The 20,320-nt window shown below is 47.8% G+C and overlaps 3 protein-coding genes across 6 annotated transcripts; 1 reads left to right on the plus strand and 2 right to left on the minus strand.

Annotated features, from left to right (window-relative positions):
• The first annotated feature begins 151 nt into the window (after positions 1-151).
• trappc2 (trafficking protein particle complex subunit 2) lies at positions 152-1,594 on the plus strand. The gene is made up of 5 exons (XM_079732404.1): positions 152-191; positions 434-552; positions 666-808; positions 1,102-1,189; positions 1,275-1,594. The coding sequence occupies exons 2-5, from the start codon at positions 460-462 to the stop codon at positions 1,371-1,373; spliced, it is 423 nt and encodes a 140-aa protein (XP_079588530.1). The 5' UTR covers positions 152-191; positions 434-459; the 3' UTR covers positions 1,374-1,594.
• Positions 1,595-1,856: 262 nt separating this feature from the next.
• On the minus strand, positions 1,857-4,384 carry rab9a (RAB9A, member RAS oncogene family). Of its 3 annotated transcripts, none has more exons than XM_079733463.1 (3): positions 4,249-4,384; positions 3,534-3,651; positions 1,857-3,354 (listed from the first exon to the last, which is right to left on the minus strand). In XM_079733463.1, exon 3 carries the CDS (start codon positions 3,308-3,310, stop codon positions 2,705-2,707), a length of 606 nt encoding a protein of 201 aa, XP_079589589.1. In that variant the 5' UTR covers positions 3,311-3,354; positions 3,534-3,651; positions 4,249-4,384; the 3' UTR covers positions 1,857-2,704. The 3 variants fall into 3 exon arrangements, with proteins under 3 accessions (XP_079589589.1, XP_079589587.1, XP_079589588.1); XM_079733461.1 differs by having other exon boundaries at positions 3,534-3,654; XM_079733462.1 differs by having other exon boundaries at positions 3,534-3,663; positions 4,249-4,383.
• Positions 4,385-5,072: 688 nt separating this feature from the next.
• On the minus strand, positions 5,073-14,081 carry egfl6 (EGF-like-domain, multiple 6). Of its 2 annotated transcripts, XM_079731515.1 has the most exons (13): positions 13,907-14,081; positions 12,245-12,324; positions 11,862-11,954; positions 11,571-11,690; positions 11,052-11,171; positions 10,332-10,466; positions 10,119-10,241; positions 9,641-9,703; positions 8,586-8,831; positions 6,775-6,846; positions 6,583-6,678; positions 6,082-6,344; positions 5,073-5,738 (listed from the first exon to the last, which is right to left on the minus strand). In XM_079731515.1, the coding sequence occupies exons 1-13, from the start codon at positions 13,978-13,980 to the stop codon at positions 5,628-5,630; spliced, it is 1,596 nt and encodes a 531-aa protein (XP_079587641.1). In that variant the 5' UTR covers positions 13,981-14,081; the 3' UTR covers positions 5,073-5,627. The 2 variants fall into 2 exon arrangements, with proteins under 2 accessions (XP_079587641.1, XP_079587640.1); XM_079731514.1 differs by lacking the exons at positions 9,641-9,703; positions 10,119-10,241.
• Between the last annotated feature and the right edge of the window lie 6,239 nt (positions 14,082-20,320).

A 20,320-nucleotide genomic window follows, 5' to 3' on the forward strand; every position in this document is an offset into this window, starting at 1 on the left:
AAAAATCATCATTAAAATTTTACAAACAGAATAATTAAATAATACTTTTAAATGTACCTACTCATAAAAGTGTCCCTATTCGTTTTCAAATGATGCCATAGTGTTGACAATAATAAATATTTTAACGCGTCATCGCAGTTGGGTGTTGCGTCATCACTGTGCGACGGCAGGAACACCCCAAAGTCTGACAGGTAAACAAATCTTTATTATCTAAATGTCAGACGTTTGAGACGATTATTTAAATGCTATTGTAGGTTTCATTAATAGTATCTGTTAGTCGTGTGGTTATTGCTGTAACGTGCCGGGTCATATGTTGGGAATTGCGTCTCATTCAGGGATAACGGGCTTAGCGCTGCTCTGCTACAGTTAGCAACGAGCTTGCGTTCACATCTTCATTATTTTGTCTAAACTATTGTATTGTTTTTGTGTGTAGGACATCTGTTCTTTACTGCTGCAAAGATGTCTGGGAGCTTTTACTTCGTCATGGTCGGTCATCACGACAACCCCGTGTTTGAGATGGAGTTTCTGCCGCCTGGGAAAGCAGAGTCCAAGGTAATAAAAGTCTTTGGATGTCCCTCAGTATGAGTCTGGTTGTGACTCTGCTGACAAACCACTGGACCAGATGGTAAGCAGTGGCTTTAACCTTTTGCATTTCTCTGGGACAGGACGACCACCGCCACCTGAACCAGTTCATCGCCCACGCTGCTCTGGACCTGGTGGATGAGAACATGTGGCAGTCCAACAACATGTATCTGAAGACCGTGGACAAGTTCAACGAGTGGTTCGTCTCTGCCTTCGTCACGGCGGGACATATCCTTTAAAAGACAAAGAGATCTAGTTCAATAATGTTGTTATGGATCTGATCAGTATTCCACAGATGAATCAACCATAAAAGAATACTTTATTATACACTTGAAACATCAAAAGTAGTTTAATATATCATGATAGTTATCGGCTATTGAATGCAAGGTCTATATCTGGATGTCACATCTAAATATGTTTTTTCTGAATTAATATTTTGTGCAGCAAGTGTATTTTCAGAATGTTGTTATGGTTTTAAGTGTCCAAACATCCTGTTCAATGTTTCCCTAACTTTTTCATACATATGAGACTCATCATGCTTCATGACATGCGACAAGAAGATGGAATAAAGAACTTCTTCAATGACGTTTATGATTTATACATAAAGGTATGTTACCTGCTTTACATTTGTATATTAGTCAATTCTCATACTTGATGATTTGTTATCTAATGAAGGTTTCCCTTTATTCCAGTTTGCAATGAATCCCTTTTATGAAGTCAACGCTCCGATACGATCCACAGCATTTGAAAGAAAAGTCCAGTTTCTAGGCAAGAAACACCTGATGAGTTGATCAGCCAACCTTCAGAATGAGACCTCCTTTGTAAATACTGCTTTTGAGAGGAATGCCTCGGGCATGAAACATGAGGAACCCTATGATTCTGCTTTTCCACTCTTCTAATAACTGTCAATATATGTAACGAATACAAGAAAATCTACACCAATGTCTTTGTAAGTTATGACAATTTCTTTCTTGAATAAATGTATAAATTCTGTAAGTAAAAAGTAATACAAGTCAATGTCGTTTGTATAGTCCTTAATCATGTTAATCTCTAAGGGCCTTACACTAAGGGAGACCCTTCTAAAGGGGGGTAAAAACAATACATATTCAGCAGACGTGCATTTGTGGCTGTTATTGGTTGATTGGCCTAACGAGTCAAACAAACGTAACAGGCAGCATCAGTGTCTGGAGAGTCACAGCCAAGCTGCATGGATCCATTAACATAATATGAAATAATGTACTGGTATCAATTATGAAAGAATGGACAAGGCCATGTGCACAAGGATTTTGTTTGTTTTTAATTAATCTTAACTTAGCGTTATTACCATATCAGATCGAAATGATTAATGGGTAAGACAGGGTTAAACAAAGGGAGCATTTTAAATTAGTACAAACAATTTATATGTAGACAATGTGTAAATATTGGTGTTGAACCGTAGCAAGTACTTTAGTAAAATAGTTTAGCTCATGTCAATTCAATAGATCAAATACAATTTGAATTGCACACATGATAGGTGTCATTAATTGACCAGAAGAAAGAAATAAAAAAGGAATTTCGAGAGCATAAATACATAATGCCATGCATGTTAACTTGCTCTAATTGTAATTTCATGGAGGTTTCCTCCCTTTGCGCTCCTGGCACAGAATTGTGAAAATATACACTGACAAGGCCAAAAGGTGCTGCAGTTGAGAATCGCATCTCAAGCTGTTACGTAACTCTACCACTTAGACACACGTAAAAAGAAAAAGGCCTGTGTAAATGAAGAGACGATTGTAGTAAAAAAAAATGAATATATTATAAGGCCATCTAAAACCAACATGGAGGATTTGGAGGGAGGATGTAAGTGATTACATCTCACACGGCATATAATGTATCTTCTATCAAGTTAAACATTTATGAATTGAAAATAAATCACTTTTCAAACCCAGCGATAGTTCCCTAAACCTATAGGACACACTTGTATTTTTCTATGTGTTCGCATGGGACACACAGACGGAAAATCCCATGTTTTCTGACCAGAGTAAGACAGATCTACCTCAAGTTTCCTTGTAATGAGACAGGAACAAGCCAAAACCCCCCGCTACCCCAGAGTCAGCAAACCGCCATGAGTTAAACCACGGTGTTATGAGCAGCAGCTGGCTGAGCGCGGCTTCCTGTGCAGGCTCACAGTGTCTGTCGGTATGAGATGATCAGTCCTCTCCTCCGTGGACAACACGCGGCGCACCGCCTCCTCGAAGGCTCTCGCCACGTTGGTGGCGTCCTTGGCGCTGGTCTCGTAGTACGGGTAGTTCCCGTTCTCCAGGCACCACTGGCGCGCGTCTTCGGCCGACACCTGCCTCTCCGCCACGTCCACCTTGTTCCCCAGAACCACGAAGGGGAACTTCTCGGGCTCCTTGACGTCGGCGTAGTAGACGAACTCCTTCTTCCAGTTGCCCATGTTCAGGAAGCTCTGGCTGTCGTCCACGCTGAAGGTCAGCAGGCAGCAGTCCGAGCCGCGGTAGAACGGCGTCCGCAGGCTGCGGAAGCGCTCCTGGCCCGCCGTGTCCCAGATCTGCAGCGTCACCATGTGGCCGTCCACCTCCAGGTCCTTGTTGAGGAACTCCACGCCGATGGTGTGGAAGAGGTGCGTGTCGAACTTGTTGGTGACGTAGCGGTTCATGAGGGAGCTCTTCCCCACGCCGCCGTCGCCCAGGAGGATCACTTTGAGGAGGGATGTCTTGGCGGACATGGCTGTACACGTCCGCGTGGCGACCGACCGCTGGACCGAGTGACCTGGGGGCGGGGAGGGGGGGAGAGACGGTGTCATCACTACACAACGTCAGGCACAGAACCAACCGGTCGGTTCTCGAGAGCAGGATAAAACTGGCTGCGACTGACGGCCTATTTAAATGTCTCATTTGATTATCTCAGGACCAGCGTGACCGCGATGCTTTAGATACAGTTTGACTCACGCAGACTGGATGGGATGTGCTCCGAACCCCCGTCCAGATCATGAAGTGTAGGTCGTCGTCCTGAGTCACATGCGCCTCTGTTTCATCTGTTTCATGATGTGGGACACCTGACACTTACCTGCTGAAGCGACTCAACAAAAACAACAACAACAACCACAGCAGCAGTGAGCCGATGACACAATTGGCCGGTTGGCACGGTTACAGCAGAGGCCCTGTCCTGGGGCGAAGCCTCAATTGTACAATAAAAACCGTCCAGCCTCACTTTATTACCACACACACACACACACACACACACACACACACATAAATATACACACACACACCAACACACATAAATATACACACACATACAGACACATAGATAAATATACCCACACAGACCAACACACATAAATATACCCACACAAACAAATATACACACATACACACTCAAATATACACACCCACACACCCACCCACACACAAATGTATACACACACACAAATGTATACACACACACACACACACATACACACACACACACACACACACACGCACGCACACGCACACGTTAAAGATCGTTAGTTAAGACACACGGATCAACAAAGCTGTCAAGCCTCAACTCAACCCATAAGCAACACGACCGGTTCTCGGCCGTCTGTCTGCCTGGGCTCGGCCTCACCACAACCTGCAATCAAAACCATGTCATCGCTATCAACGGCATCATTTTATCTACCTTCAGCGACGTTCTGGTTGTGGTGAGCAGAAATTGTGTAACAAACGACTGTAATAACACCAGATTCCAATGAGTCGGCGCTAACGTCAGCTATTGGTGATGACTAGCAGGCTAAGGCTAGCTGCGTTACCCGGATCATGTGATCACTAACCTGCAGCATTCAGGCGACGTTCAATGTCGCAGGACACCGCAGACACTACGCGTTATCCGGGCACACGGGAATGCGTGTGCCCGTGTGACTCATGTGTGCAAATACAAACGTTGCTCAAGAATACGACTGGAAACTGCAGTGTCCTGGTATGCTAGTAGTAGTGTGCATTTACAATTAAACACGCATACGATTGGAAAGAGCTTGTACCGACGGTCCTCGAATGTATCACTCGTTTGATTCCACCGTCCTCCGACAGAGGCCAGCATTTAGCTTACAATCGACATGGCTGTGATTGATGTGTGCGTGGGCGTCTGTGTGTGTGCGTGGGCGTGGCTGTGTGGTTGTGTTAGTTATTAGTTCGGAGAGAAAGTGCGCAAGAGAGAGGTTCAGTCTAGTGTATATTTTAGGGCTGCACAAATTCTTCCGAAAAGTTTCATTGAAATATGGGACCCCATAATTATTGTATAGTATATTAGGGTTTCATTGCTATGCTGTTGATGTAAAGGTATGTGGTCTATATCTCTAGGCTTGGGTAAGACAATATCAAGGAACTTACGACGTGTGTTGATTTATGTTTCTCCACATACAGGTCATGAGTTTCAGTTAATATTCACGAGGCGCTGCAACAAACGATAGGTTTAAAAAGCAGCAACAACACACGCACCCACACACGTATAGAAAAAAACATTTAATTGTCATAAACCAAAAGCATAATTTACAGGGGTCAAACTCTGAGGTTCCTAGCATCTGAACCTTCAAACACGATACACAATCTTTTCGACGATAACAAAAAATGAACAAAAGAATGATATATTTTGTTTTTGGATAGTTTCCACCATCATTATACACTAAGGTAGCGAGACAGACACAAATGATTGTATTTTTTTCAGTAAACATGAAAGTGACGGTTCTCTCCATCTAAACCTGAGATATGTTCCGTGTGAATACTAAGAGTACGGTACACTTCGTCGCTCCATCATCATCAAGATAATGGCAGTGTAGCAGCGTGGTTTGCTGTTGACCACTAGCCTGCATGCACCATAGACCTTCCTCTTTAGACTTTAGAGGACCATGAGCCTTCCTCTCTGTGGCGCGGGTGACCTACCAGGAGCCAGCCACACTGAGGCTCTCCCTGACTGAAGGAGCTCTGCCAGAAGGAGGCCCATGGAGAACAGAGAAGGGAATCGTTGAGGTTTCCTAACGGAGACCTCTGTACTAGAGGGGTGTCTTAGAAGAGGGCCTCGTCGTCGTCCACCTGACAGGAGCCCGAGGTCAGGACCACGTTGTCCAGCCCGATCTCCCCGCCCACACCACTCCCGCGCCGAGCTTCAAAGATGATCTGTAAAGGAAGACATCATCCATCACACCCGTCAGACATCATCCATCACACCCATCATACATTCAGAGGAGACAGTAGGGCTTTGTCTAACAGTGTGACTCTGGTGCATAGACGTTCAGGGAAATGTGTGAGTGCATGCCTGCGTGTCTATGCGTGCCTCTGCGCGTGTGCGTACCTTTGTGTCTGCGTGTGTGAGTGTCTGTGTGCCTGCCTGCGTGCCCTTTGCGTGCGTGCGTGCGTCTGCCTCTGTCTGCGCGTGTGCGTACCTTTGTGCCTGCGTGTGTGAGTGTGTGTGTGCGCGTGTGCCTGCGTGTCTCTGCGTGCGTTGTGTACGTGAACCCACCGACTCCGGCGCCTCCTCCTTCCAGGCCACGGTGAGCTGCTCCGTCTGCCAGCCCTGGGCGCGGCTGTAGCTCTGCTCCCACACGGCGTAGCCGTTGGCGTCCAGCAAGACCCGCAGCGTGCCCACGGCCTCGCCCGCCACGCGGAAGTCGAAGGTCAGGCAGAAGCTGCCCTGCTGGGCGCGGTCGCTGAGCAGCAGCTTGAGGCGCGACACGTCCCGGTCGTTCCCCAGCAGGCCACTCATCGCCATGTAGTACTGGTCGCCTGGGGGTCAAGGGTCAGGGCGTGATGAGGGACAGTTTGGTGTGCCTTTGCTGATGCTGCATCCATGCATTCAGTCATTCGACCCTGTATCCATGTGTGGATTCATCCCTCCCTCCATCCATTGATTGAGTCATTCATCCACCGATTCTTCTTTTCATCCATTCATACATGCATCCTTCCATAAATAAATAGAATCCCTCAACATTTCGTCCATCCATAAGCACATCCATTCATGTACCTCGTTCATGGTAGGCTACACTCCAGTCATTGTCGTCACTCTTGTCCTGCACCCATTCACAAGCTCCCTGGTCGAAATTACAGTCCAGAATGAACTCTGGGAGACGAAAGGAAAAGGTTTAACAAATCAAATGAGAAGCGAATCTACACCACGGCTCCATCATGATTTCAGACCATCTAAAATGTACTTTACCTTCTTGCACGGGCTTCAGTGGGATCTCTTGGATCTCTGTTGAAGGGCCGTAGAGCGATTCAAACTCTGGAACTGCAGAGAGAGGAGGTGAACTTGGGTCAAGACAAATACTCAAGTATTCACCTTGTGGCGGTGGAAATAGTTCCATTCATATGTGGCGTGCTTCACACATTTAGTGTTCTCCGAACACTAAATCACGATACGGCAAAGCGGCTCTGACTCTCACCGTCAGAGAGTCCTGTCATCTCGCGCCCGTGGCGTTCTAAAATATGCATAGGATGGATTCCCCTCGCGATAAAATAACGTTTTATCTCCTAACCCACTTGTTTAGACATGCCTTGCTGCACATTTCAGCGTAGCGACCTCGGCATTTAGAAGCACTTGATCCATCTCCCCCCCCTCCCTACTCCTCAGAGAGTGGCCGAAGAGACAGCCAGATGTGCAACAGCTGGGGCTGTGGAGCGCGGGGGGGGGGGGGGGGGGGGAAGGCCGCGGGGCGGGTGACAGACTCTCCAATCTGTTTGCACAACAGCTGTTCCCCGGACGCGCTTAATAAACGGCTTCGAGTCCCCTGAGCCCCCCCCCCCCCCCCAACCCCCTTTATTCCTAGGGGGAGTGAGGACACCTTGGATGAGCCGTGCCCCCAGGCTCTCACATACCAGCCCAGAAAAATTCCAACCCCCAGGGTTTGGATGTCTGAGGTGCCTGTCTCCTCACGCCGCCCGCACTCAGAGACACCCTCACTCCCACTCTGCTGCCGGTCGTGCCAGTCAACCATGTGGCGGTTTGGGGTTTGGGAAGAATGAAGGTTCTGCTAGCGTAGCGTTAGCTTTAGGTCATGTTTGGTTAGGACACCGCAAGTCTGATGAGATATAATACTACGTGTGCCTTGAGCTTGTCTTTACCCTTGTTTTGATGATTTGGGAAAACAAAGGACGGGTTAAAATTGTGTCCTGTGTCACAGTTTTTTTATGTTACACCAGCTCATGTTGTGGGGATTTGCTTGCTGGGATATCAGAATTAGCTTATAAGCATTTCAGATAACGGTGTGATATCAATGTTGAATTCAGATGGGAAAGCTCTGGCAAAACAGCTATTACTTTAGTTTGACACTTGAGTGATTCTGCCGTGTTTAATGATGTTAATGAAATTATTGCATTGTCAACATTTTCACTGTCTTTCTTCGAAGGCCTCCAGGGAATCTGACTCATTTTAGGGCAGAGCCAGACATTACTTACTCTCGGTTCTTGTGTACATCTGCAAGAGGTCAGCAAATAGCATGTGGCGTGCAGCCACATCCTATACTCAGAGACTAAAGGGCTGATTATGGTTCCACGTTCACGCAACGCGTCGGGTTTTAGTAAGCGGACCAATCACAGCCCTTGCTGCTCTGTCGCCTTGACGGAAGGTTACAATTTTTTTGGAGGTGCACGTCAGGCCCTTGCGATGGACGCAAGGAGGGTCCGCAAGGACGTAAGCGGTCCGTAACCCCCTTGCGTTGCGTGAACGTGGGACCATAATCAGTCATTAAGAGGGCAGGTTAAAAGATAACCAAACGACCCTGAACACAGTACAACCTTATTCCTTAACCTAACCTTATGTCCTTGTTGTCTATTAAGGGAGATGTTTCTTACTACATTACTTTTAAGACTTTACTCAAACATTAGACAGCGTGAATGTCCGTATCTACACATTCGCACTGCAGGGATCAACTTAAAGTTGTTTTGGTTCCGTTTGGTGCGGACCACCCACGGTCTCTCCTAAACCCCCCCTCTAATGAAAGCGATCGGGCCGAGGGGAGCATGGCTTACCGAAAACATCTCCTCTTGGCCCGAGTTGGTTGTTCTCCTCACCTCCCTCCTCCTCCTCCTCCTCCTCCTCCTCCTCCTCGGGCAGCAGCTCCCTCTGCTCCTCCTCTGAGCCGATGTACACCTCCCCCTCATAGTCGAAGGGCTGCTGCCGGCCCCTGGGAGCCTCGGTCGCCGCTGGTTCCGGGATGAGGTTTTTGATGCGCTCGGGGTCCGGGATCGCGGGCCTGGCCGGGGCTTCTGGGACAGCTGTGGGCAGGAAGGGGAAACGGGTCGGACACATGGAACCGCCATCACGCGGCGGAACCGCAGGACCAGCATGTTTTAGTCATTCCCGTACGAACGCCGAGTGAACTCTGCTGCTGTGGGTTGGACCCGGACCCACATGTCATGTTTACGGCGATTAAGGAGATCACATTTACATCGCAGCCATGGTTGACAAATGAACCAATTCAAAGTAAGCAGGGCAGACACAATCCATGCTGTGGAGGCAGTGTGAACATTGGAAATATATGCAGAAGCCAATTTTTCGCAAACAATGTCGGATGGCATGGGGAGACAGGTGCGGTGAGCTGAGCACAGGAAGTAGACGGTCGGGTAAGGGTTCACAGAGCATGGCGTATAAAGAGGACGGGTGGAGCAGGACAAGGCACTGTTAGGACACGTGGCGCACGACGAGGCACTGCTAACAGGTGGAGTACTGTAAGGACAGGTGGAGCACGACAAGGCATTGTTAGGACAGGTGGAGTACTGCTAACACGGGATCACTGTTAAGACAAGTGGAGTACTGCTAAGACAGAGGGTCACTGGTAGGACAGGTGGAGTACTGCTAAGACAGGGGATCACTGCTAGGACAGGTGGAGCAAGACAAGGCACTGCTAGTGCTGGGACAGGTGGAGCACTCTTAGGACGGGTGGAGCACTGTTAGGACAGGTAGAGCACTGTTAGGACAGGTGGAACACTGTTAGGATGGGTGGAGCACTGCTGGGACAGGTGGTGCATTACGAGGCCCAGTTAGGAGCAGACAGTGGAGGTGGACCTTGCGTTCAGAGTCTCACCGTTGAGGAGTTTGTCTGCTCCTCCTCTACCGCCGTCCCAAGAACTCTGATAGAAGGGCTTGACTATAAAACACAGAGGAGTCCTTCAGATCACACAGCGGCGAGGGGGGGAGGGGCGTACAGTGAGACCCTAGCCACTGCCGTGCCCCTTCCAGACCGCTGGCGGCTGTAACAGTACAATGTTTGCCCAGGTGTTTTTTCAATCTCTGCATCCCTTGTGCAAAGTGCAAGAGGGGATCAAGAACAGGAAACTGGCCTTGGCATGTCTACGGTTTTGCAGACGTTTTTCAGAAAGGGAGGAAATATGTGCCAGGAAAACGACGAAAGTTCTCATGGTTTATAGACCTGCGGCGAACTCTGGAAGTCAGCTACTGCCTCGCTCATCGCCAGACCCATCTATTCGATCTGATGCATGAGACATCAAAACAATGGGCTTTTCTCGTTCATTTGTGGAGGACTTGGGTGCAGCAGATCTCACCGGAGCACTCAAAGCCATTGCCTCTGAAGCCTGGCTTGCACCTACACCTGTAGGATCCCTGGGTGTTCAGACACACGGCGTGGTGACTGCACCTCCGGACGCCCGTGTCACACTCATTAAGGTCTGGAATGGGCAGAGTCGCATTTGTACTCATGTGCAAACGACTCAAACGCATTTTGCGCTGATACTTTCCACCTGTAGGCTGAACCTTACCTACGCAGTCGTATTTGCCTGCCACAAATTTCAGGTCGTAGCCATTTTGGCACTTGCACAAGTAGCTGCCGAAGGTGTTGATGCATTGTCGGTTGTAGGGACACAGGTTCTTGCCGGTGACACATTCATCAATATCTGCAGTGGGGACAGAGAGACAGAGGAGGTGGGATTTGGTTGGCTGTATTGAACCCTGTTGCATCCTGCTATATGCTATCGCTGCCACACACTGGAAATGCATTCTGTTTACAGACATTAAGGGGAAGAGATACAAGACGTACTGTTGACGCAACTGACCTGACGTGTGTTTATGTAAAACCCACCTCATTGATTCAAATTCCATCGAGGTAGGAATTCAAGAACAAGGCATTCCTTTTACAGCGTACTCACTGTAGAGTCACATGTCCTAGACGCTGTATGCAACAGCTGTCATTTACATAGATTAGCCGCTGTTGCATAGCAACAGTGGCAAATCAAATGGAGATGGATACCACCAAAAGATCCTTACAGCCATCAACATCGCCAAAACACTGGTTATAGCATATTCCCCTGTGGGCTGAAGGTTATGGAAATATTCCCCCAGTCTGCCCTCCTGGCTCTTATTGCGCCACATATCTGTGTTTATTTTTACACCAGTGTCAATCATCCAGTGAAACACCTGGATGGCGCCGTGTTTGTTATGGTGGTTGACTGCGGTGTGTGCTGGGTCTCAGCGGGACTCACCCACACAGGTCCTCTCATCTGCCCCCAGCTGGAGGCCTGAGGAAGGGCAAAGGCAGCGGATCTCCCCCTGGACCTCCTCACAGCCATACTGACAGTGGGCCAGGGAGCATGTCCTGGAGTCTGGACGGGCACACACGCGCACACACACACACACACACACACACACACACACACACACACACACACACACACACACACACACACACACACACACAAACGCATGCAATCGATTCACTGATTCAGTTTTATAACTGCATTAACTTTACATCCTGCATGCGGCTCCATGATGGCGAGTAAAGGAAGGTAGGAAGGAGGGATGGAGGGGAGGAGGCTAGGAAGAAGGGAAGGAGGGGAGGAACGAGGTAAGGTAGGAAGGAGGGAAGGAGGGTAGCAAGGGGGGAAGGAGGGGAGGAACGAGATAAGAAGGGGAGAAAGGAAGAAGGGGAGGAGGGGAGGAAGGTAGAAGGGGCTGAAGGAGGGAAGGTAGGAAGGAGGGAAGGAGGGGAGGAAGGCACCCACTTGCGCATGAGCCGTCGGGCATTAGCATGAAGCCGTTGAGGCAGTAGCACATGTAGCTGCCGTAGGTGTTCATGCAGCGATGCTCACAGGGCCGCGGCTTCAGGCCGCACTCGTTCAGGTCTGGGGAAAACACACATCACAATCCATCTTACTCAGCCCGGGTCCCCCAACCCACAGGATGTACGCTTCGTCAGGAAGGTCTGATCCAAGGGGAAGGATGGAACGGTGGAGGAGGAACCCGATCCGTGTGGAACCGGTTTGACCCGGTGTGTTCCGGACCCCGTCACTGACCTTGGTGGCAGGTCTTGCCGGTGTATCCCGTGAAGCACTTGCATTTGTTGGGGCCGACGCACTCCCCGTGCTTACAGCCCGGCGTGCACTGGGCTGGGGAAGCATTTAGAGGTACGATTACAGGATGGTGGTTAACGGATGAGGGGCTAGAGTTAGACCGCAAACGTCTGGTTTTAAGCTCTGAGAGTTGCTTGTTTCATTCAGGTTTTTTGTTCATTCTTTCTTTCCGTCGTTATATTTTTCCACTTGCTTCAAAATAAAAGCTCCACTAAATCCATCATTAGAGGATATTTGCTCAGATTGCCAGTTATCGTTCTCGTTGTTTGACAGAAGCCGGGTTTGTGTGAAGAAGTTCTTCTGGCCTGTTTTACGGATCCTCCTACCTTCACACTGTCCTTCACCATTCTTCTTCCAGCCGTAGCAACACTCCAGTCTCCTCCCATAGCGACACACACCAGGTTGGCTTACGTAATGAGACAAACAGAAACATGATTATTCACAACTACACCCCCCCGAAGAAAACGGACACCTTCCAAAGAACTGCATTTTATCCTCATTGGTGCTCTGACAGCTGTTGTCTCTAAGGTGGGCTGATTGACGAACACAGTCTGTAAGCCATGCATTCACATTTACATTGAGGGTGTTCAGCAGATGCTTTAATCCACAGGGACTTGCAATAAGTACATTTGGCAGGAGGAAGAGAAACAATATATCACTGTTGGTACAGTAAGGATGTTCATAGAACCAAGTGCCGAGCACTAACAATCACCAGGTTAACCCGTTCCCTGTATACAAGACAGATAGCTAGGATAAGACGCTACACAATGCTAAGGACTATTTTAAAGTGCAAGGACGTACAACATACAATTAGTGCGTACATTAAGCGTCCGCACTTATTGTATGCGCCTGCACCTCTTCAGCAACGATCCCGCTACACACACAGGGGTCGGATCCAAACAGCCTGCAAAGCCTTTGTTAACCACGCTCCCTGGGGAGTCGAGGAGGTCTCCTGCCGAGACAGGATGCAGGCTGCAGATGGTGAAGAATCCCAGAAGCAGACATGCTGTTGAAGCTGAAAACATGCTCTCCCTCTGCCTCAGAGACTCTTAGGGTTCCCTTGAGGAGTTCCCTTAGGGTTCCCTCTTGTGTCGGTGGTTGTGGTTGTGTTTCTGTAGGAGTAAGTCTATGGTATAGTTAGACGTTCCCCTGTCTGCAGGCGATCTGCAATCTCCAGACGCTAATAGGAAGCATGATGAAGTCAACCTACAAACAGGCTGCCTGCACGCGTGTACTTTTATACCCCAATTTGAAGAAAGAAAAAGCAGGGATTGTAGTGACTGGATGACATGTAGGAAGAATCTCTCCCTGCCTCACAGGTCTATAACATCACCCTTGAAGTATCCCATTAGAGCAGTCAAGGTGACCCTTCTTACCCTGACCCAGCCGCAGGCTCCGGGGTCCCAGATGTTACGCGTTCTAGCCCCCTGAGGGGCCCCTGAGAGCAGCCTGCTGGGCCCCTGGGAGCACCCAGGCTCAACGGGGGCTTAAGGAATCTGAGACCTGGTAGAAACCCACCAGAATAGCCCGGAGGAGCCGGGGGGCCGGGGGGTAACAGGTGTTCCTCCTGGGCTATGAACAGTTGTCATGCCGTATTTAGACACCACGGGCCCCCCTGCAGCCAGCCTCTGGGTGGAGGTGTAGTGTGGTGCGGCGATGAGTCTCCTCCCAGGGACGCCTTCATAAGCTAAGCTGCAGGAACCTTCAGTGTAAGTGTGGAGCTCCGACACAGCATGGGATTCACTCTGCCTCTCAGCTGCCACTCAACGCAGAGATAAACAACGACCAGCACTCAGGAAAACGTGGTGACAATTATACCTTGTGTGACCTTTGTGGTGCAGAAAGCTTGCAGAAAGACCGGAATACATATCTCAATATGTCAACGTTGATGTCCTTGACGTATTTCCATATATTCCACATGCAGTCAGACCCTGCGGCAGCTCTCTCTGTCTGCAGCCTGCGTGTTTCCGTCTGAAGTGTGGTCTTACCTGCGAACGTTTGCGCTCCCAGACGAGACGTAGACCAGGCACAGGAGAGCGGCGATCAGGGTGAACTGTTGCATGTCTGCAGCTGTGTGCGGACTCTCCTCTCAGCTGGCTGCTCAGACGGCTCTGTGGGCTGCAGCAGCTCGTGAACGGGCACTATCCAGGAATCCACTAGCGCTCCGAGTGAGACTTCACCCGAGGGAAGCCTGAGTGCATGTGTCGTCGTCCCCCCCGCCCCACCGAGCTAAGTCCACTCCCCTTCCCAGTCACCCCCTCTCTCTCTCTATCTCCCTCACTTTGCTCTCTCTCTCTCTCTCTCTCTCTCTCTCTCTCTCAGTTTGCTCTCTCTCTCTCTCTCTCTCTCTCTCTCTCTCTCTATCTCTCTCTCTCTCTCTCCCTCACTTTGCTCTCTCTCTCTCTCTCTCTCTCTCTCTCTCTCTCTCTCTCTCTCTCTCTCTCTCTCTCTCTCTCTCTCTCTCTCCCTCTCTCTCCCGCCCACACCGAGGGCTAAACTCTTCCCCAGAGATGGAGTGTCACTTTGGCACATGAAGGGTTAATCTGGGTCCGGTGTCGGTGCTGAAGTCGGCTTGTGGGGGCATGAAGAGTTAAACTGGGGCTGCTGGAGGTAGGGGGTTAAATGTTGAGGATGAAAACATACACTACATCACATGGAGTTGTTTGTCCAGACCGCCACAAGGAAGGGCCATGTAGTAAGTGTCCGTGTGTGCGTGTGTCTCTGTGCGTGTGCATGCTTGCGTGTGTGTGAGCATGTGTGACATCGGACTTTGTCTCTGGGGATAATTAGCTGGATCAACTAATCGTGGTAGCCAAACACGCACAGGCCTGTCATTACCCACTGCCTGCGCTTTGATGTCCTAATTATTACGTGGAGCCCTGCTAACACAGGCTAACTCCTGGCTCCACAAGTCTTCAATGAGCCTGGGACCTTTAAGGCAGCGGCAACATCTGTTCATACCCATGGCTCCTCTGTTCTGCAGCGAGCAGGACAGGTGATATCTCTGTGGAATCACCACAGAGATATCACCCCCCCCCCCTCTCCTTCTCTCTCTCTCTCTCTCTCTCTCTCTCTCTCTATACAGGTATATATATATGTCTCACCTCATTTACCATATGCATCGAATATTTCAATATTCATTCGGTCATTTGCACCTACAATGATTCGTAAAAAAAACAAAGAGAAATAATGACTTAAAATGAACTGCAGAACCTGTAGTAATGATTTCCATTCACAAAGGTAACGTATGGTGAAACACCAAGATGTCTTTGGAATGACAGATCAGTTAACGGACTCAAAGTAAGAGGAACAAACGTAAACAAATCGTAGACAACTCTTTTGTGGGGGATCAGGCTCTGGGAGAAGGCTGTTGATTGGCTGCATTCCTTTGACTCACATCTGCACACACACACACACACACACACACACACACACACACACACACACACACACACACACACACACACACACACACACACACACACACACACACACACACACACAGCCCCTGGGGTCCCATTGTGTAGCCATCCTGGGTCATTGCAACCCGACCAACACCAGACAATACAGCTGGCGTCTCTAGCATGTGTGCTGAGTGGTTGGCCTAACTCTAAGAGGCTGTTGTTCAGGTTCTTCAGAAGAGGTGTATGTCGCTGTATGTGTGTGGGACGCTGATAGTAGTGTGTGTGGCTACCTATAGCTCCTGAGAAGGCAAACATTCCCGCTACATCACCCTGCATTCAGGCACGTCTTTTTCACGTAATGTATGTGCGCTTCTGGCGATTCTACTCATCGACGTTGTTCGGCTGTTCTATTTTCGACCACATGGGGGAGACATGATCATTGATTCTGCAATGGACCAAGGCTGAATGTTCATCCAAATACATTTATTAAAACATATTCATCTTCATTCCTTTACATCTATTGTAAAGTTGAAAAATGTGATTCTAAAGCGAACTCTTCATGTCTTGGTGTTTAAAATTTAGCAGTTCATAATGAAACTCAGATTCTATTTTTGTATCATTATTTGTCAAAGTTGTTTGTAAATGCTAAATGTTAAGCCTTTAAATATGTGTAAATACGCATTGATGCATTGGATCAAGGAAAGCTTTCAGCTTCTATTATTTCTCTACAGTTTCCTTTACCAAATCTTCTCTCAGAAAAACAGCAAGAGGAACAGCAGTGCTTTAGAAATACGTTTAAATGTCATTTCATCATTTCAGGAAGTAAATCTGCCAACTTCCTGGAATACACACTAACTTCTCTATTTGCAGTTTCTAGTTTTGCAGAATGCATTCAGTAAATCTTGACCTTATAACTGCCACAGCTATAATGAGACTATGCTATTGTAAACTCATGAGTCCTGAACAAAGCACTGGGAACGCTAGGGCCTGTGTTTCCCGGCTCATGCACTCGACAGTGAGTGAGTCTTTGACTATAAAAGGCGATGCTGTGCTGAAGTTATTTTGAAAGTCATGGGTAGGCCTACATAACCACATCCTGCCCAGAGTACGGAGATGACTAGAGCGATGCACTTAATGTGCTGGTGCTGCTGATGAAGCTGTTCTAAGCTGAAGGCCCTCAGCTCCTCAGCCCTGGGCCAGAAATGAGACAATGCCTTTTGACTAACTTATGAAGTTTGTAGGATTAGTTTGGGTTGGAAACCGTATACGAAGTTTCATATTGCATCAGAAACATCCTTGTTGTTATTGTTATTATTAATCTGCAAGGAACATAAATCAGCCCATCTTTTATTTCTTCCATGAGAGCACCTAGCATTGAACCACACGCATCCTCAGTGATGCAGCAGCAGCAGCCTTGATGTCTCTGTAATCCATTGGAAGCCCCTCTTCCTGGGAAGCGATCTGAGGTCAGCGCTCCAGCTGGGAGGGGATCCAGACTGACCAGAGCATCAAGAGATCTGACCTCGGAGAACTCATCCCACATTATTATGGTTGAGAACGTACTACACTTAGGGGAGTTTCCATTGAGGCAAATAAGAGAAATACATAAATAGTAGTTCAATACGTTTGATGTTACGAAATTCAGAATAAAAAAAAAGTAGTTAAATCTCACTTCAAAAACCCACACACAAAGTCACACACTTGCACACACACAGTCAAACACTCACACACACAAATACACACAGTCAAACAAATACAAAGTCACACACAAGCACGCACTGTCACACAAACACACAGACAGTCCCACACACGCACACTCTGTCGCACAAACACAGTCACAAATGCACGAACACACACAGACACACACACACAGTTATGCACATATACACAATCACACAAATGAACAGTCACACACAAGCGCGTACACACACACACACACACACACACCACGCAATACACAAAAAAAGTGATTATTATGGTGTGAAGGTTGTAGGAATGCTGAGAGCATCACAGGTCACACATAATGAAAGAGTGGGGCCGTCGGCCGTCGGGCTGGGGCTGCCCCCCCCCCCCCCCCCCCCCCCCCCCCCCCCCCCTCAGCGTGATCACACACGCCCGCTGGGACAGGGCGAACAGGTTTTTGTTCGTAGCAGGTTTTGACAGCACTGTGCCCAACCTATCTGTAAGAGACTCAGCTAGAGACTCAGCTTTTATTGTACGACCGCAAATGCGGTCGTACAATAAAAAACTATTGAGAAACTCAAAACTTTTCAATAGTATTTTGCACTGCAGTTCTACAATAGCATGTAAGTACATAAATCTGATTATATACATACATATATATATATATATATATATATATATATATATATATAAAGTAAAAGCAAGTCATCTTGTTCAACGGGCCGTTATGTCCTGCTATATTAGTATCTTTTGCCACTTCTTAAGTGCACAATCGATGCATTGCAAATATGCATTGCCTACGCAAAGCAAGACAACATGGAAGTCTTCTAAACAATCGACAGGGGTGAGATTGCTCTGCAATGTTTTCCTATACTCTGTTCCTTCATCAGACACCCATTCCTTCGTGCAGTTTCGTCATTTAATGAGAAGATTTTGATATGTGGCTGCAAGACATGACAAAAAGGCGACCCATGTTCCCTGAATTCCCCATCGTCTGTTGCTGAAAGAAATGCATGAAACATTGTCAATTTGTGGACATTGAAGCAATTATTTATTTTAATTGAATTACAATTCAACATCATAATCGATAACAATTGGTCAACATGTTTTGGATTGTGGTGCACACATGCTAGACCTAAGAAGATCAGTATCATGTCAACTAGCGTGACATTGTGCTTTGGTCATGCCACTGTCATCAAAGCTCCAATATATCTTTACACACTGCCACCCTCAGTGTGAGACCAGCAAGTCATACTGTTGTACATATATTTCAAGAGTCTCATAAATCCCTTCCTTTTAACCATCTATCTTTGAGTCTCTGAACTCAGGAAACCTTTTAGATCCCTAAGGCTCAGAGGTCACCCTGGGCCCTTTGTTCCTCTCATCCGGGGTCCCCTAGGCACCAGGGTTCCCCTACTGAACTACAAATTCCAGGTGATGTTAAGAGAAGGATTTCCTGACCAACACCTTGGATATGTAGTTCAGTTCAGTTCAGTTCAGTTTATTTTCATGACTAACAACATGATACACACATGCTGCAGCTCTGTCAATGCTGGTTATAAACCTGAACCGAGTTCTTGGGGATTATATGATCCTTTACAGTGTGTACAAGATGGTATCGCTGTTAACCCTCCAACCAAATAATTTGAACGGTTTGGAAGAGTTGACTAAATGCATTTTGCAAAATGCTTTTTCTTCTTCTAATCAAGAGCATTCAGACCGTCGACTGCGGAACAATCTCAATTTGTTTTGTTGGAGGAAATGAGGCCCGAAGATAAGCAAGTGTGAAACAAGACGTGTGGATGCAGTCGGACGGCTGTCAATGACTTCCTGGAGGGTCTAACACAAGCCGCTCTGGTCAGTACAGTAGCCTGAGTCCGAACCTAAACCCTTTACTCATCACACAGGGCAGCGGTCAGGGTTTCTTTTCTCTTCATGATAAACGGCTTGAACACAATTGTGGTGAATCTTGAATAGGCACCATGTAACTAAGGCAACTTGTTTGTTTTACTGGAGGCGCACACCATGTGAAGGAAGCAGACAAAGAGAACAGAAAGCCGAGTCATAAATAGCAGAATGGCGGAAGTTAGAGTTTCATATCTCTCAACTAGGCTCAACACAAACAGACACACAAACACAACCAAACACAACCAGAGTGCGTTCGTGCATGCACCCACGCACGAACGCACTCACACAAACACACGCATACATACACACAAGACACACACACGCAGGCCCACACTCACTGGGGTATTTAAGACAGTACACCACAGACCCAATTCATTCATGTGAGCTACAATGCCCTTTACCCAAACAAAACAACAACAGAAGGTACTTTCCCAGTGTCTGAGAATCCCCTGGACTGCGACAATTGTAGGACGCGTGCGTTTGTCTGGGATGCTGACAGAAAAGCACACTTCTCCTTCATCTCCCTGCGGGCCTGTGACGAGGGCTTTGTTGTGCCCTGATGGACCGTCAGAGAGAAGGAAACCCATCTCAGCCCCGGGCGTGTCATCATCAAAGGAACCATCATTTACCGTCGCGCTTTTGTTTATGTTATTCACTTTATTCACACGCACAGTGGCACAATGGCACAATGACAGCTTGCAATCAACCTCACCCTGTATGTTTATATATATATAATATGTATTTAGTCTCTGGGTTTTCCTACAACATGATGATCCCCATCTTAAGAATGAGCCAATGGATAGGGTCTGGCTGAGCTTACATCATAGAGGAGGCAGCGTGCAGATCGTTCATATGAAATGGACGGGGGGCTTTTTTAGGGTGCTTGACTCCCAGCGGTTAAGATCTGGGATCAGACTGTCCACAGTTTACCCGAAGGCATCCCTAACCAAGATGATACGCTGACTGGCTCCTTATTGGTATCTAAATGCACTCACCTTTGACGAAAGCGTCTGCTAAGCAGCAGTAACACCTAGATAGATAACCCCACTAAACTCCATTGCAGATGTGGTGTTGTTGCCTTGCACAGCTTGGAGCTTGCTGGAAACCACTTCCTCTCGCACAACTTGCCCTATACAGCACTCTTTCCTTACTCGTTGTTTTTTGTACACAATAAAAGCGTGGTGAACAGTGCAGGGAATGTGTGTTGGCTGATGTCGAACTTGTGCTTGGTATTTTCATCACATGCTAGCATAGGCAGTGAGGAGGAGTGAAGCTTTGTTTTTCAGTTCTGGTTCTGGGTGAGAATAGAAGAAGTGGCTCTCAGGTGGGACCCTCGTGAGACAACGGGGTGTTCATGTTAACGATTTTAATGACTTTCAGTCTCATAGATGGATACACAGAGATACC

Source organism: Pollachius pollachius (assembly GCF_949987615.1).
Source record: "Pollachius pollachius genome assembly, chromosome: 3".
Lineage (NCBI taxonomy): Eukaryota > Metazoa > Chordata > Actinopteri > Gadiformes > Gadidae > Pollachius > Pollachius pollachius.

Bases quoted from the DNA above. Each gene is read 5' to 3' on its own strand.
- trappc2 (XM_079732404.1), top strand. From the start codon at position 460: ATGTCTGGGAGCTTTTACTTCGTCATGGTCGGTCATCACGACAACCCC. The intron at 553-665 runs GTAATAAAAGTC...TCTCTGGGACAG, and splicing joins CTGGGAAAGCAGAGTCCAAG to GACGACCACCGCCACCTGAA. The intron at 809-1,101 runs ACATATCCTTTA...TAACTTTTTCAT, and splicing joins TCTGCCTTCGTCACGGCGGG to ACATATGAGACTCATCATGC.
- rab9a (XM_079733463.1), bottom strand. From the start codon at position 3,310: ATGTCCGCCAAGACATCCCTCCTCAAAGTGATCCTCCTGGGCGACGGC.
- egfl6 (XM_079731515.1), bottom strand. From the start codon at position 13,980: ATGCAACAGTTCACCCTGATCGCCGCTCTCCTGTGCCTGGTCTACGTC. The intron at 11,955-12,244 runs GTAGGAGGATCC...ATGCTTCCCCAG, and splicing joins TGGTGAAGGACAGTGTGAAG to CCCAGTGCACGCCGGGCTGT. The intron at 11,172-11,570 runs GTGGGTGCCTTC...GTGCCCGTCCAG, and splicing joins GCCCGACGGCTCATGCGCAA to ACTCCAGGACATGCTCCCTG.